General features: G+C 40.9%; 1 protein-coding gene across 1 annotated transcript in view; it reads left to right on the top strand.

Annotated features, from left to right (window-relative positions):
• Window positions 1–18,471, top strand: part of HFM1 (helicase for meiosis 1) — a 441,821-nt gene that overhangs the window by 74,751 nt on the left and 348,599 nt on the right. Inside the window, exon 2 of the mRNA XM_073592028.1 lies at window positions 11,326–11,410. Within this exon, the coding sequence (XP_073448129.1) occupies window positions 11,352–11,410 (59 nt within the window). The 5' untranslated portion in view covers window positions 11,326–11,351. The remainder of the gene's footprint in view (window positions 1–11,325; window positions 11,411–18,471) is intronic.

Raw genomic sequence — 18,471 nt, forward strand, 5'->3', positions numbered from 1 at the left:
CAAACCCACAAGCACAAACTGAACAGCAGAAAACTATCTGAAAACCACGAGTCTGAAAAAGCGCGAATCGTCTCTCACCAAACTTTTACTAACACGAGATTAGCAAAAGGAGCCCAAAGGGTGCCGCGCTTGGTTCTGAACTGGCCTTTTCCAGTCTCGTCGTACGTGGTTGACGTCACCGCGTTCTTTGCGAAATTCTGACAACTTTGTGCGACTGTGTGTACGCAAAACAAGTTTGAGCCAACATCCGTCGGAAAAAATCCTAGGATTTTGTTGTCGGAATGTCCGATCAATGTCCGACCGTGTGTACGGGGCATGAGAGTTTGACTCTCACCCACAGCTTCTTTGCAGCAGTCGAATTCCTTCTTTGTACTTCCTGAGTGTTCCTGTAGGGCTGTCCTTCTTGCGTCAACATTGCTAGGTGGATCAAGCAAGTTATCATTTGAGCCTGTGGTTTTAAAGCTTAACCACTTGCCAACCTGCTCGCGCAGATATACTGCGGCAGGTGGGCTCTCCTGCGTGAACTGACGTACCTGTACGTCAGTCCATACAAGGAGAATAGCGCGCGCCGAGGAAGCGCACCCGCGGGTCCCGCGGACTCTGTCTGCCAGCAGCCCACGATCCCCTTATACACAAGCTGAACGGGAAACTGCCTATGTAAACAAGGCATTTCCCTGTTCTGCCTAGTGACCTGACAGAGATCTTCTGTTCCCAGTGATCGGGAACAGTTATCTCTGTCATGTTCCAGAAGGCCCACCCCCCTACAGTTAGAACACACTGAGGGAACACACTTAACCCCTTGACCGCCCCCTAGTGTTAACCCCTTCCCTGTCAGTGTCATTTTTACATTTTTATAGCACTGATCAATGTAATAATGTCACTGGTCCCCAAAAAGTGTCATTTGGGGTCAGATTTTTCTGCCCCAATGTCGCTGTCCCGCTAAAAATTGCAGATTGCCACCATTACCAGTAAAAGCAATAATAAAAAAAAAAGTCCCTAAATCTATCCTGTAGTATATAGATGCGATAACTTTTTTTTACCAAAAATATTTAAAAGAATATATATCGGCCTAAAGTGATGAATAAATTAGTTTTTTTATATATTTTTTTTTTTGGATATGTATTATAGCAAAAAGTAAAAAAAAAAATATTTTTTTTCAAAATTGTCACTTTTTTTGTTTATAGCGCAAAAAATAAAAACCGCAGAAGTGATCAAATACCACCAAACGAAAGCTCTATTTGTGGGTACAAAAGGACATCAGTTTTGTTTGGGTACAACGTCACACAACTGCGCAATTGTCAGTTAAAGCAACGCAGTGCCGTATCGAAAAAAAATGGCCTGTCATTAAGGGGGCAAATCCTTCCGGTGCTGAAGTGGTTAAAGCGGTAGTTAACCACCATGCTTTTTATTTTTTTAAACTGCTAGGTAAAGTTATAATGCGCTAGTATGCATCGCATACTAGCACATCGGCTGAAACTTACCTTAAAGCAAAGCCCTCCAGTGACGAGCTGTCGCCACTCACAGGGCTTCCATTTTTACCCAGTCTTCCTTCCGAGTTTGCGCTCTCCGGCCATCTGGCCACTCTGCAATTATGTCACATTTATGGGACAGGACAGAGCGCATGCGCTGGTGAAGTCACCTGCCCATTTACAAGTAATTATCTCCTAAACGGTGCACGTATAGGAGATATTTACTGTAACTGTAGGTAAGCCTTATTATAAGCTTACCTATAGGTAAATATCAACCATGGGAGATTACTCCCACTTTAAGGTTCTTCCTTTCCCTTTTAAGCACACTCTATCAGATCTGTTAGTGATTCATTGACTTTTTAGTATGTTAAGGTTCTTTGCGTTAGAAGCAAGAAAGCAATTAACCGCTTCAGCCCCGGAAGATTTTACCCCCTACCTGACCAGAGCACTTTTTGCGATTCGGCCCTGCGTCGATTTAACTGACAATTGCGCAGTCGTGCGACGTTGTACCCAAACAAAATTGACGTCCTTTTTTTCCCACAAAAAGAGCTTTCTTTTGGTGGTATTTCATCATCTCTGTGGTTTTTATTTTTTGCGCTATAAACAAAAAAAGAGCGACAATTTTGAAAAAAAACACAATATTTTGTACTTTTTGCTATAATGAATATCCCCATTTTTTTTTTTTTTTAAAAAGTGAATTTTTTCTCAGTTTAGGCCGATATGTATTCTTCTACATATTTTTGGTAAAAAAAAAACGCAATAAGCGTATATTGATTGGTTTGCGCAAAAGTTATAGCGTCTACAAAATAGGGGATAGATTTATAGTATTTTTATTTATTTATTTTTTTTACTAGTAATGGCTGCGATCTACGATTTTTATCATGACTACGACATTATGGCGGACACATCGGACAATTTTGACACATTTTTTGGACCATTGGCATTAATACAGCGATCAGTACTATAAAAATGCATTGATTACTGTAAAAATGTCACTGGCAGTGAAGGGGTTAACACTAGGGGGCGATCAAGGGGTTAATTGTGTTCCCTAGTGTGTGTTCTAACTGAAGGGGATTGACAAGGGGAGATGATAGATCGCTGTTCATACTTTGTATGAACAGATGAACTGTCACTTCTCCCCTCAGAGAACGGGGACCTCTGTGTTTACACGTGTTACGAGCGATCGCGGGAGCCCGGGGGTCATCGAGACCGCTGGGCACTCGCATCAGCTCCGGGGGCGAGCTGCGGGCGCGTGTGCCCCCCTAGTGGCCACCAAAGGGAGCAATGTAACATAATGGTGATTCGCCTGCCCGTGCCATTCTGCCGCAGTACAACTGCGGCGGCTGGTCGGGAACTGGTTAAAACCTCTGTAGTGTATCAACCACTTTAGGTCCACCCTATAGCAGTTTTGCTGCTACAAGGGGCACCTGTGCGCTGAATCACGTGTATATACAACCCCTGGCAAAAATTATGGCATCACCAGTCCCTGAGGATGTTCCTTCAGTTGTTTATTGTTGTAGAAAAAAAAACAGATCACAGACATGGCCAAAAACTGTACATGCCACTGGCAGGGAGCAATGTAACATAATGGTGATTCGCCTGCCTGTGCCATTCTGCCGCAGGTGTTAGTGTTTGTAATTAAGTTTTACAGGGTGATTCCATAATTTTTTCCTCAGAATTGAGTGATTCCATAATTTATTCCCTGTGCTTGTTCTATAAATCTAACTGTTACTGGCCACCACAATTATTTTTCTTGATTTCTTTTAGTGTTTCTTAAAGCCAGAAAGTTGCCATTTGAAATGCCTTTAGTTTTTGGCCATGTACAATAAACAATAAACAACTGAAGGAACTTCCTCAGGGACTGGTGATTCCATAATTTTTGCCAGGGGTTGTGTATATGTATATATATATATATATATATATATATATATATATATATATCGTGATCCGACACTTCCGGGTAGGAGGCGCGCATGCATACTCAATGTTCTTCAGTACCCACCGATCGTCAGGCAAACACACAGAATTGCAGTCTGCCTATGTAAACAAGGCAGAACGCCGTTCTGATAGGAGGAAAGAGATGGAATTTTTGTCCCTGCAAAATAGGGAATGAACTCTCTTTCCCTAGTAAACTCACACAGTATAGTAAAACACTGGCTAGGCACACAGTTAACCCTTTGCTCACCCCTGATGTTAACCCATTCCCAGCCAGTGTCATTAGTACAGTGGCAGTGCATATTTTTAACATAGATTACAGTATTTGTGTCACTGGTCCCCAAAAAAGTGTCAGTTAGTGTCAAAATGTCCGCCGCAATATTTCAATAAAAATAAATAAATAAATATTGCAAAAAAATATATATATATATCCTATAGTTTGACACTATAACTTTTGCACGAACCAATCAATATACGCTTATTGGGATTTTTTTTTACCAAAAATATGTAGCAGAACACATATTGGCCTAAATGTATGAATATATTTGATTTTTTCAATTTCTTTATTGGATAGGTTTTATAGCAGAAAGTAAAAAATATTGTTGTTTTTCCCCAAATTGCTGTTTTTTTGTTTGTTTTATAGAGGTGGTCAAATACCACCAAAAGAAAGCTTTATTTGTTCCATATCGCAAAAACGGCCTGGTCATGAAGGGGGGTAAATCTTCCAGAGGTCAAGTAGTTAATGTGGCTTTACTAAACAAATATAGGAAAACAATAGAAGCCTGACAGATATACATACAGCACATGCTACCTACTTCCTAGCAAATTGGGCACGAATAATGGTCTGTATACAATAAGAATACACTAAAAAGTTAACTCAGGTTATAGTGGCTTCACGATCTCCGTAGGTAACCAGGACTCTAGGCTCTACTCTACTAGCAATTTCAGAAAATCGGGCGATAGCATCCTAGTCCCTTCTGGCACAGACCTTTGTTGTTATGTAATTATGGAGCCCTTCTGTCCACTTATCCTGCTGGCTTTTTATTTGGAAAGTTTGTGTAGACAATCCCAATTGAGTGTATCCTTTCTCACTACTTAGTTTGTTTTGGCAAATACTTCCCAACACAACCTCTAGATGGCACTGTTGTATCATAGGTCATATATGTCAAAGGGTCAAGCTATTGTTGACCTTGGTTACAAAACTTCTGTAACATAATGTAAGCATCTAACTGCCAAATGACATTTGCCTAGCATACAACAGTAGTATCTGCGTAGCCATTGTATTAAAGGACAACTTGTACAAATAAATCCTGCAGCATTTGTTTGCGATGTGCCCACTCTAATACAAACATCTAAAGTCTGCTTTTATAAAACAAACATATTTTTTTCTACGTAAGTCTGAGAAAATCAGAAAGCAGACTATATATATATATATAGATATATATCTATATAGATATATATATCTATATAGATATATATATATCTCAAACGCAACACAATTTTGAAGGTGGATGGTGAATGTTTGGGCCACCTTTGATGACAGTTTTGGGCATAGGGTGCCGCAAGCTGTTCCTTGAGTCTGTCAATCCTTCTTGATTTGTTTGTTGTAAGGGCCTGTTGGCATGTATTGCTGTGTTGACCATGCTTCAATTGAACTGATTTTGGACATCCCAACGATAATGACTGCAGAGCTGTGTACAATACTGAAAGTACGATTTTTGACTTATTAGTCAAATCTGTTTCTTGGAGCACAGTAAGGTTTGTCCCCTATTTTCTAATGTTCTCCTTATAGCTTGCTACAAATCTGAGGCTAGGGAGTGGGAGGTTTCCCAGCAGCCTTCTTTTCTTGCCAATGTCAAGTGACCTAATAGCTGCATAAAACCTAGTGGTAATGCTTATGCCTCGTACACACGTTCTGAATATCGTACGACCGATCGTATGACCATTCTCGCTTTAATAGTCGCAAGTAGAAATTGAAAGTCACGAAAATTCTCGTACGACAGACAAAAAAATCGGAAGTGATGTCATGTGTTGTAATGTATTTGTATTGTATTTTCGGACGACAACTATACTGACTAAATGAAAATCGTACAGTCTGGAATCGTACAAGGAAAATTTTTGTGTATGTCCGATCGAATAATATCAGATGAACGGTCGTGATCGGCTGTCGAAAGTAGTGTACATGCGTTCCGAATATCGTACGATCCTTCCTTGGACGACTGTTTTCGTACGATATTCGGATCGCGTGTACGGGCCATTAGAGGGAGTGTGTCCCATACTGTACTCCAAGTAATGGATTTTACTGGTAAGTCAAAAATCCTATTTAATCTCCAATATTGTTTTGCTTTTTGTCTAATAAAGTGGGAGTAAACGTCAATGCATAAGTTTTACCTATAGGTATGCGTATAAAAAGACTTACCTATGGGTACTGTAAATATCTCCTAAACATGCACCGTTTAGGAGATACTGTACATGTAACTGGTGACATCAGCGGCACATGCACTCTGAAGGAATGGCCACCCAGGCCATTCCTTCTGAGACTTGTGCCGTAAAAGGCGGCTCCTGCGCATGTGCGGGAGTGACACCATCATGGCTCTGGCCACTCACACAGCCGGAGTCTGCGAACCTGGAAGGAAGACTGGGTGAAGATGGAAGCACCTTCAGCAGTGACAGAACGTCACTAGAGGGGCTTCGTTCTAAAGTAAGTTTCACATAATGTGCTAGTATGCGATGCATACTAGCACAATATGACAATGCCTTGCAGGTTGCAAAGAAAAAAAACAGTGGTTTACGAATGCTTCAAGGTTCTTTGAGGTATAAGCCAAGAAAGCAATTAAAACTCTAACTATCTTTTCTAACAAATAAGCAAGTACAATGTTAGAAATTGTTGTGTTTGCTGGTAATGGCATCTTTCCATGGCTCCTTGCTTCTCAGAGTCCAGCACAACTCTTTCCTCCTTTGTCTTCCAGCACAACTGTTCCGTTTTCTTTCACCACATGGTTGTCCAAAGTCCTTTTCCCCTCCCCTCATTTCCTGTACATCATTTCCTATCCTGAGTTTCACAAACTAGTCCAACAGGTTCATTTGTGTTTCAGTAGGGGAGGCCTAGCTTCTAAAACAGCACATGTAACTAATTCATTTATATTTAAGCTATAAAAATCACCAATATAGCCATAGCAAAAGAAGAAATGGCCGCACCCTGTACTCGATCAAAATTCTTTTATTCAGAACATCCCAAAGTGTTGACAGAAAGCTGGTAGATGCATTTCACACACTCCAAGTGTGCTTAGTCATTACCTATGACCCTATAGCCATAGCAACACAGATATGTTTTAATTCTGAGCTTTTTTATGTAATTTCTAAGCTCAACACAATGCTATCGCCTTTATAAGGGATTTTTAATCTTTATGTTTGATTTTAATATTATTTTATATGATGGAGAATGCAGTACCATTAATTGAATTTCACAAAGTTTAGAAACACTCAAAGTACTTTTTTTCTCGCTGGGAATAGTTTATTTAACATGCTGGTATGTGACATCGATTTTATTAAAAGCAGGGGAAAGCCTGCTTTTTATGTATATTGCAATGTCCTTTTTGTTATGATATTTACTGTAGTCAGTGAGGGTAAAGGGTCAAAATGTATGTCCAACCAGTAAATGTTTCTTCGTGTTGGATGGATTGTGAAAGGTTAGAACCCATTTTAAGTTTTGACTGCTCTCTGGGCTTCCTGTTAGAGAGATTTGTCTTCACTATCTTTCCTGCTGACAAAGTTTTACCAAATAGCAGTAAGTAAACTCTCCAACAGCAACACAGATCTAAAATGGGTTTCTTCAGTAGAGAATGGAAAGGCTAGAAACCCTGTCAGATTTTTACTTATGTATGTGTTGCAAATATTCCCTCACTTTCTGTCTAGTGAATCTATTGTTAGCAGTTGACAGTTAGACAGTAATCAAGAGTAAATCTCTCTAACTGAGCTCCAGATACAGTAGCTGTAAAAAAAACAACAGGAGTGTGAATCCTTTTCTACTCTACCCAAAACTACACAGACTTTGGCTTGAAATAATTGAACTTGTACATTAGAGATAATGTAACATTAAAGAACCGTGTGTTACAGTTCTTATGATTAGGCAAAACTTCCACGTTTGAGGAACACCTCATATGCACATGTGCAGGTAAACGCTGATGCAAGAAAGCTGTGATTTTTACATTGGAGGGGATTTGCACCTGCAAACATCCATGTACATAAACCCTAACTGTTGATTTTGGAAATACGCTTTGTCTTAGAAATCACAGTAGCCAAACTATCACTTTGCATTCATATGTAAAAAGCCTTTTATAAGTTTACCATCAAAATGGTACATAATTACAAAGCCTTTCTTGCCTCAATCAGTTGCACTTCCGTAGAACATCAGTGCGTATCACGCTGCATTAAAATATATACCTGATAATGTATAAGCCGATGGCAATCCCAACACACATTTTTTTTTTCCAGAACTGAATGAGATGCTTAGGTAAAGTACTGTCAGTTATTGGTGTTAATTGTTGATTGCCATTTTGCCCATGTTTTAAAACATTGCTGCTCACTTTGCATAGCAAAATGATGTTTTTTGCTTTCACAATACCACAGAAAAAGCACAATTGAGTAAAATTATGACTTTGAAATTAAATATTACCATTCATTTAGCATTAATCACAAGTGAGAGTTACACGTATATGGTGAAATAGAGCTCATATTAATATTTTTATAAAAGGTACATTTTCTTCATTATAAATAAGTATGTTGATTGAGTAAAATACTGTGTGAACAAAATAAATATCATTAACCTCATAATGCCCAGAAATATGATAAAATGCTGTTTTTATGAAATGTTCTTAGGTATTTTGATCTAATTAAGAAAAATCCAGAAAATTAGCACTTGATTTTTTCCACCTTATACTTTCAGTGTGAAGTTGATAAATGGGTTTATGTGAATACTTTTTGGCTACCTTTTCAGCTTTCACTGTAGCACACATGCTGGAATGGTTCTGAGGTATAGTTTCACTAAAACTGGTAAGAAAAATCTAGTAATTTCTTAGTTCAGCATTCCTGAAGGACTTTATACTCTCATTTAACATCAAGGAAAAAATTAAAAAACAAAGGCACTCACAAAACCCAGTTAAAAAAAAGCGCATCTTGCATGGCCAGATGGTGGAAGTGCAAGACACGCACTTGAGGCTTGAGAAAAAGAGACATGCCCCTGAAACACATTGCCATAGTAATCAGGAAGCTGAACAGGATGTAAACACAGCTTTCAGTAAGCCATGGTGTGGAGCGCTGCACAGGCTTTTCATCACCCAGTTGCCCAGCCTGACAGCCCATCTGGATGAAATAGGAGGATGGAGGAAGCATAACACCTTTCCTGTAGTAATGCTGCCAGGCTCAGCCAGCCTCAGCACTGGCTTGCACTCTTCCACCATCTGGCTGTGCAGGGTGCGTCCTCCTCAGCTGGGTTATGTGTGTGCATTCATTTTTAATTCAAATTAGTAAAACTAAAAGGCAAAACTTTTATTAGTTTTTGGATAGAGTGGGGATGGATTAGAACACCTGCCAGTTTTTATTCCTCTCTGTGTTCCCATTAGGGAGATTCACCCTCTCTATTTGTCCTGTTTAACATTAACATTATCATTGAAAGTAAAAGAAAGTCTCAAATTGTTGGGTTGTCCCCTGAAAAGTAATAGAGGGGAAATCTTCCAATGGGGACACTAGTTCTGGTGACCTGGGAGGTCAAAGGTATTCCCTTTAATTTGCAGGGATCTCCACTCGCTTCCTGTTTTGGCTATGGGACAGGAAGTGAAGGTAAATGTCCCCAATGGGACACAGATGGCAAAAAATAAACTGACAGGGGTTATGACCCTCCCTTACGCTATCCAAAAAAAAAAAAAAAACAGGTTTTGCTTGTAGTTCTACTTTAAGTTTAACTGCAGAAAATTGCTTAGATTTTTGTAAACTAATATTCTGGTTGTTCATCTGCCCAGTCATGGCTTGTTCTGTGTAGAGCTCTACAGCAGTTGAGTTTTGGGCACCAGCACCATTAAAAGGATATCGGGGAACTGCAGAAAGTGCAGAGAAGGGTACCCAAACTGATAAGGGGTATGGAGGAGCTCAGCTACGAGGAATGATTAGCTGAACTGAATTTATTCTCTCTTGAGAAGTGGAGATTGGGGGGTATATGATCAACATGTATAAATACATAAGTGGTCCATATAGTGAACTTGGTGTTGAGTTATTCACTTTAAGGTCATCACAGAGGACAAGGGGGTAGTCTTTACGTCTGGAGGAAAAGAGATTTAATCTCCGAATACGGAAAGGCTTCTTCACAGTAAAAACAGTGAAATTGTGTAATAGACTCCCTCCAGAGGTGGTTCTGGCCAGCTCAGTAGATTGTTTTAAGAAAGACCTGGATTCTTTCCTAGATGCACATAATATAACTGGGTACTAACATTTACAGGTAAAGTTGATCCAGGGAATATCAAATTTGTCTCTTGGGGGGTCAGAAAGGAATTTTTTCCCCTGCTGGAGCAAATTGGATCATGCTTTATTGTTTTTTTTTTGCCTTCTTTGGATTAACTATGGGTATAGGATTGTATAATTTTTTTTTTTTTTTTTTTGGTTGAACTAGATGGACTTGTGTCTTTTTTCAGCCAGATTAACTATGTAGCAAATTAGTGGAAGGATTTCTGGTTCCTTTCAGCTCAGCTTAATATGAGACAACTGGTTACAGTGACTTTTTTCGGCTACCTTTAAATATAGATGTAGATTATTTATAAAGCGACAGAATGAGGGAGCTCTCCCCCCCCCCCCCTGTCCCTTTTACCCGTATAATGAGATGCCTGATTTGGTGAAAAGGGGGAGGGAGGTGGCAAGGTGAATTTTCTTGTGTTTTTTTTTTTTTTTCTTATTGTTGTTTAATGTGCTGGTTTGTAAGCGCATGGTGTAGGGAACGTCACTAAGGAAGGGGATATGAAGAGTGAAACACACAATCAATGGGAATTATGCTAATCACCTAGGGTCTTTGTTTTTTTGTTTTTTTTTTTCTTTCCCTTTTTTTTTTTTATTTATTTATTTTTTTATAGATGTTATATTTAATATGGCCGTTAGTGGCCTCTTACACAATAGGGGGTAACACATGAAGGTATTTTAGGATTAATTGGATCACTTTAAATAAATTACTTAATAGAAGTGAGGAACTAGGCCATGATTGGCCAATAAACATAATTATGGGATAATTAACAATAACCACAGGGTATGTACAGGTGTGGTGGGTTTTCTTTTTTCTTAGAAGTGAGGAACAATTACGGAATAACAATAATAAACACGGGGAATGTATGGACGGGGCTGGGGGTTTTCCTTTTTTTTTTTTTTTTTTTTTTTGTTGGTATGTTTTAGGCTTGTTTTAATATGTTGGTTGTAGGGGGTGGGGGTGTCAATGTGGAATTGGATACACAGACCGATACGCACAAATATTGGGAATCTCATCAATCACAGGATATATTTGGTTGTCGAACATATGTTGGGGGAGGGAGGGGGTTGAGACAGGCAGCGGTTTTCTCATTCCCCCTTTTTTTTTTTTTTTGGGAGGGGATAGGGTCAGTTGTAAGAGAACGATGTTACCAATTGGTCTCTTATTAATGTTTAATATGTTAATCCTGCGTAATTATTGTAAAATATGAAATTAAGGATGTTTAATTGTGAATTGTGAAAAGTGTAACAGAAAATAAAAAAATTTTGATTATAAAAAAAAAAGAATGAGGGAGCTTTTTAATTAAAGTAAGCATGTTTTCAGAATAAGATTTTATAATGCAAAATATGTTGTAATAATTTTGCTTTCAGTGATCTAAAGTTAAAAACGCTTTATGTAATTGTGTTTTTTTTTTTCCAGATCTTATTTTGAAGCTTTTATAAAACATGGATGAACTTTCTCTAGAAGGTTTATTTTTTGAAGGACCAACCCCAACCACAGAAGGGTTAGTAGGCAACAACAAAACAATATTTTTAATAAATGCCAAAACATGCATTTTTGCTTTTATTATTTAAGTTTCAGCTTAGACTTTCACACCATCATACCTTATCTCAAGCAGAAACATGCAAAAATGCATAAATAAACATTTCAAGTAACAAATCGAGAAATGAGAACATGAGAGAGAGAAATGAAAGCAACTTGGCCCATTTAAGTGGACAATTATGACAAGTGTGGAGTGTAAATGTGTATTTACTAAAATTCTAATTTTGCTCATATCTTAGTGAGAATGTGTGCACTTTAAAGTACCCTATTTTTGGTTTGCTTTGTGTCTATTAAGGTTCTTTGTGTTAGAAGCAAGGAAGCAACTAAAACATTTGTAGTATATTATAAATACTATATACTATAATATATAATGATACTAAAGCTTTGTTTTTTTTCCCCTAAAATAACAAACATGTTACACTTACCTTCTCTGTGTTTTAGTTTTGCACAGAGCAGCCCAGATCCTCCTCTTCTTGGGTCCCACTCCGGCGCTCCTGACCCTTCCCTCCTGCCAGGTGCCCCCACAGCAAGCAGCTTGCTTGGCTCGGGAACGTGCCTGCTTGGGTGCCCCAAGAGCCAATCGGGAGTGCTCGTCCCTGGAGAGTCAAGGCTCTCATGGACATCGTTGGATCAAGAGGGGGCTCGGGTGAGTCTTTGGGGGGGCTGCTGCACACAGAAGGTTTTTTACCTTCATGCATAAGGAGAGAACACATGCGCCGACTAAGTGTAGCTTTATAGACTTTAATGAGGTAAAAGAGTATTACTCACATATTGTGAATGGTCATAGGCACATTAAAATGATGATGACACTGCACATCTGCCATCCTGACATCATGAGAGAAAGAAGGGGAAGAGGTGCACATCAATGGAAGCCCAGATGGAGCACAGGCTGTCTGCCCGCGCTTGGGTAGTCCAGTAGGAACCGGCACTTCCTGGTCCCGCACGTCAGGCTGGCATGACCTATTTTCCTGGATATGGTGCCGATCATCGATGACGCTTTATCTTCAGGCCGCAGGGCTGCCCATTTGGAAGAGGGAATATATAGACACAACGTCTATATAAGCTCTCTTCCAAAATGGCGCACCCACAACCTGAAGAAGGAGCACATGCTCTGCAAATTGTGTATAGATTGCGTGAAGGTAAAAAACATTGTGCCTATTCAACCACTTTAAGGTGCTTTTGCTAAGGCTCGGTTCACACGGGGGCGACTTGTCAGGCGACCTAGCCGCCTGACAAGTCGCCTCCCGTTCTGTACAATGGAACCGTTCTAATCGGAGCGACGCAAGTCACTCCGACTTAGAAGAAAGGTTCCTGTACTACTTTGGGGGCGACTTGCATAGACTTCTATACAGAAGTCGTCTTGCAAGTCGCCCCCCCGGCAGTCGTGTGCAGGTCGCCTCGGTGAGGCGACCTGCAAGTCGTGCCGCGTCTAGTGTGAACCGGCACTAACTTGGTTACAGAATTCCTGTAACACAATGGAAGCATCTAACTGCCAACTGACATTTGCCCAAAGTACAACAATAGTATCTACAGTATGTTCCCATTTTATTAAAGGAAAGTTTACAACAGCATTTGTGTTGGACGTGTCAAACACTTAACGAAACCTAATGTCTGCTTTCTAAAACAAACAGTTTTTTCTGTAAGTCTGAAAAAATCTGAAAAGAGACATGCCCTACTAAAACTCACTAATGACTGACTAATTGCAAAAAATAATAATAACTCATACTACTAGACTTTCTGCTGCCTTTTATAATGTTGACCACCCGATCCTCCTAACTCTGCTTTTTCCTGGTGCTCCTCCCACCTATCACAGCGTTCCTTCAGTGTTGCCTACAACTCTTGTCTATATTCCCATTGCACACTTTCCTGGAAACAAGGCTTGTCAGTAGTGGGTGCAGCAGTGACTACCCTCTGGATGCTGGCCTCATCACAGATCAATATGCATATTCACCAGTACACCATGGATTATCAAATGTTGTCCAAAACTTTTATTGTAGAGAGATCACAGCACAAAGATACAAGTGCAACATTTTGGAGCCACGCAGGACCCCATTGTCAGGCATATTGCACTAGTACCTTTGTGATGTGATCTCTCTACAATAAAAATTTTGGACAACATTTGATGATCCATGGTGTGATGGTGAATATGAATATTGCCTACAACTCTGTCTCCTCATCTTCACTTCCTTTTTCTGTAGGGTTCCCCCAAGGTTCTGTCTTCAGACTCCTTCTCTTCTCCATTTACACCTCCTCCCTTGGTCACTTGATAAACTCCTACAGCTTCCAATACAATCTTTCTACTCCCCACTGCACCCCCTTCATTCTTCTCTTGCATTACTAACTTATTAACTGACATATCAGTATGGATGTCACACCACTTCCTCAAACTCAGTCTTTCACAAAATTGAGCTCATATTATTTCTCCCTGCCCGTGCCCCCTCCCCTGACTTCTCCATCAAGATCAATCATATAGTTATCCAGCCCTCCTGCCAGTGTGCTAGGTGTAATCCTGGACTCTGACTACCCTTTCAGCCCCAAATCCAATCACTGTCTGTCATGGATTTCCTTCTCCTCAATCGATCTTTGCATATCTGGATTCCGGGGCTGCTGGCAATTTTATGGACTGGAGAACTGCTTCTTCCATGAAGCTTACCCTTTCGCCCCTCACTACGCCACTGGTAGTCTCGGCAGTTGATGGCATTGTTCTCCCAGGGGACCCTATCCACTTCCAGACTCTACCTATTAATATGACTGTAGGGATACTTCACCAGGAGTGGCTATCCTTCCTCATTCTACCCAAGGCCTCTACCCCCATTGTATTGGGCCTTCCTTGTGTCAGAAACCATGAACCAGACCGAGACAGAAGTACAATAAAATCACACTTGTTTATTAATAAAAATAAAAAGGTAAATAGACTAAGCGTAGTCAAAGCATAGCCAGAGTCCAGTAACCGGATCAGGTAGAGCCAAGCCAGAGTTCAGTAACCAGATCGGGTAATCAGCCAAGCCAGAGTTCAGTAACCAGATCGGGTAATCAACCAGGCCAGAAGTCAGGGATCCAAGTAGAGGAACAGCAAGCAGGATAAGGAGCCAGAAGGGATGTCAGCAAAGCCAGTCTTTAAACAGGAACGCAGGAGATGGTTTCTTGTGATGTGACCAAGGAGAAGGCAGGAATGAAGTGAGCTGGAGATCTTTAAGTAGGCGGGACTGACGAGCAGATCCACAACAGCTGGTTAACTGTGGAGAGAGATGAGAGCTGGCAATTAGCCGACAGCTGATTGGCCAGCTCAGAGAAGTAAGGGCTGAGCCAGCCCTGACAGTACCCCCCTCCTCAATGATCCCTCCGCCTCGGTGGACCACCGGCTTGAGGGGAAAATGTCTATGGAAATCATGGAGGAGGGCAGGAGCATGTATGTCCGAGGATGAGACCCAGGAGCGTTCCTCCGGACCATACCCCTTCCAATGCTCCAGGTGCTGTATGCGCCCATGTAACCTACGGGAGTCAACAATGGATTGTACCTCTTACTCCTCATGGTTCTCAACCTGTATAGGGTGAGGACGTGGCACCAAGGTAGTAAAGCGGTTGCAGACCAATGGTTTCAATAAGGAGGCATGAAACACATTTGAGATGCGCAAACTAGGAGGAAGGTCCAACGCGTAAGCCACTGGGTTAATCCTGCGAAGGATACAGAAAAGCCCAATAAACCAAGGTGCGAACTTCAGTGAGGGAACACGAAGTCGGAGGTTGTGAGATGACAGCCAGACCCTGTCCCTAACCTGGTAGGAAGTCGCAGGCAGGCGTATTAGCATGACACAAAGCCTCCTGTACTTGTGCCCAAGTGGAACGAAGACCACGGAGATGCTCCTCTAATGCAGGAATACTCTGCGGAACAAACGAGTCAGGCAACATGGAAGGTTGGAAACCATAATTCGCCATAAACGGAGACAATCGGGAAACAGAATTCAAGGCACTGTTGTAAGCAAACTCTGCCCATGGTAATAGGTCTGACCAGTTGTTGTGGTGATCAGAAATATAGCAACGAAGGAATTGCTCCAAGGACTGATTGGCTCGTTCTGCTGCCCCATTAGATAGAGGGTGATACACAGAGGAGAAAGCAAGCTGAATTTCCAGCTGTGCACAAAAGGCTCGCCAGAACTGGGACACAGACTGACTACCCCTGTCCGAGACAATCACCTTGGGTAGCCCATGTAAGCGAAAGATCTCCCAAGCAAAAATGGAAGCCAGTTCTTTAGAAGTGGGCAACTTAAGTGGAATACAATGACACATCTTTGAGAACCGCCATAAGGATAACTGTGTTGCCTTGGGAGTTGGGCAACTCCACAATAAAATCCATAGACAGGTGAGTCCAGGGCCTCTCTCCATTGGGTATGGGTTGTAGGAGGCCCACTGGAGTGGAGGTGTCTTGGAGTCTTACTCTAAGCACACACTGAACAGGCAGCTACGAAGGCATTTACATCAGCACGTAGACTAGGCCACCAGAATTGTTGGGAAATGGCCCAAATGAGTTGATTCTTACCAGGGTGGCCAGCTGCCTTGGGAGAATGGTAAGTCTGGAGCACGGCAGTACGGAAGCACTCTGGGACAAAGCAGCAGTCACAAGGTTTCTCAGGAGGAGCAGCGACCTGAGCAGCAAGAATTTTGTCACCCAAAGGAGAAGTAAGATTGGTGCGAACCGTAGCCAGAATACGATCAGGAGGAATCATAAGAACCGGAACCGACTCCAACTTGGAAGTGGAGGAAAATTGTTGTGACAAGGCGTCAGCCCTTTACTTTCTTAGTACCGGGTAAGAATGAGACAAAGTAATCGAAACTTGATAAAAAAAGAGCCCATCGCACCCTACTGGGAGAGAGGTGTTTAGCCTCAGACAAGAATGTGAGATTTTTATGGTCAGCAAGAATGAGAACCGGCACAGTGGTACCTTCGAGGAGATGTCTCCATTCTTTCAGGGCTAAAATGATTGCCAACAGCCCTCTGTCACCAATCTCGTAATTGCACTTGGCAGGTGACAATTTCTTGGAAAAGTAGCTACAAGGATGCATAGCACTCTCAGAGGTAGGACGTTGAGACAGAAGGGCACCAACACCAGTCTCAAAAGCATCAACCTCAAGGATAAAAGGTAACGTAGGATCAGGATGTGCCAACACAGGAGCAGAAACAAAGGCAGCCTTCAGACTTTCAAAGGCCTTAATGGACTCCGGAGACCAACTCTGTGGGTTACCGTTCTTTCTGGTCATATCGGTCAGGGGCTTGACCAGAGACGAGAAGTTATGAATAAACTTCTGATAATAGTTGGCAAAACCCAGGAAACGCTGCAGAGGACGTAACCCCACAGGTCGAGGCCACTGTAGGACTGTCGAAAGTTTCTCTTGGTCCATCGAAAAACCAGCAGTGGAAATGACATAGCCCAGGAATTTAACCTGTTCCCGAAGGAACTCACACTTCTCCAGTTTACAATAGAGATTGTTCTCTCCTAATTTCTGAAGCACACGACAGACATCTGTGTGGTGGCTCTCCAGGGACTTGGAAAATATGAGGATATCATCGAGATAAACCACCACACATTAGAATTCTACGCAGGGGAAATGGCGCTGTCCGGCTATATGCACGTAAAAGGCTGCTTAAGTAAGAAATATTTTAAATAAAATAAAGTGAAAAATATTTCTAAAAAGAGGTAATGTGTGTAAACAAAGCGTAACAAGCGCTAGGGTGTATAAAATAATAATACCCCTAGTGGGTAATACAATAAAGTGCAACGTGCTCCTAAAGGTGAAGAATGTGCCTTAATCTCAATTCATCAAATGCCCATTGTGTGTATATCAAGTTCCATATGTGTATGAGGAAATATGCCCACAGTAGAATGGGCGATAGTGGTAATCTAAACAGTGTTCTACAATACAAGCAAACAATGGCAGCATTAAAAATAAAAATCATGAAAATAAAAATGAAAATAAGAATAAAAATAAAAATAAAAATAAAAAATAAAAATAAAAATAAAAATGAAAATAAAAATAAATGAAAAAACCCAACAGGTGTAATAGATATCAAGGATTATAAAATGTGTAAAACATAAATGTCCAAAATCAAAAATCCCAAAAAAGTGTCCTTTTGATAGAAAAACGTGATCTCAGCTACAGGAGATATAGTCCCCATCATCCACTGCACCCCCACTCCACCACGCACGCCGCACCACGCTACTCAACAGCTGAGAGCCGGCTTCGGGAGCACTGTCAGCTCCAGTGTTTTCTCCATTGTTTTTACTGGTTTCATTTTTACCACGATTGTCATGGACCTTTACAAATAAATTGCATCTTTTGTGGATTCACGCTATGAGGTTTCCTCCTTTCCTTATATTACATGGTTGTTCGCTATTGGGGATACCATCAAGGATAAAACACCCCTAGACGGAGGAGCGCTTCTTGGATTCGCCAGCGGGATTTTTTTTTCCACTTATACCTTTTACCCCTGCAGGGGTGAGGTAGTCCGGTGAGTGCAAGCACGAGTGCGGGTGCAGTGGATGACGGGGACTATATCTCCTGTAGCTGAGATCACGTTTTTCTATCAAAAGGACACTTTTTTGGGATGTTTGATTTTGGACTTTTATGTTTTACACATTTTATAATCCTTGATATCTATTACACCTGTTGGGTTTTTTTCATTTATTTTTATTTTCATTTTTATTTTTTATTTTTATTTTTATTCCTATTTTCATTTTTATTTTCATGATTTTTATTTTTAATGCTGCCATTGTTTGCTTGTATTGTAGAACACTGTTTAGATTACCACTATCGCCCATTCTACTGTGGGCATATTTCCTCATACACATATGGAACTTGATATACACACAATGGGCATTTGATGAATTGAGATTAAGGCACATTCTTCACCTTTAGGAGCACGTTGCACTTTATTGTATTACCCACTAGGGGTATTATTATTTTATACACCCTAGCGCTTGTTACGCTTTGTTTACACACATTATCTCTTTTTAGAAATATTTTTCA

Source organism: Aquarana catesbeiana, linkage group LG07 (genome assembly GCF_042186555.1).
Source record: "Aquarana catesbeiana isolate 2022-GZ linkage group LG07, ASM4218655v1, whole genome shotgun sequence".
Lineage (NCBI taxonomy): Eukaryota > Metazoa > Chordata > Amphibia > Anura > Ranidae > Aquarana > Aquarana catesbeiana.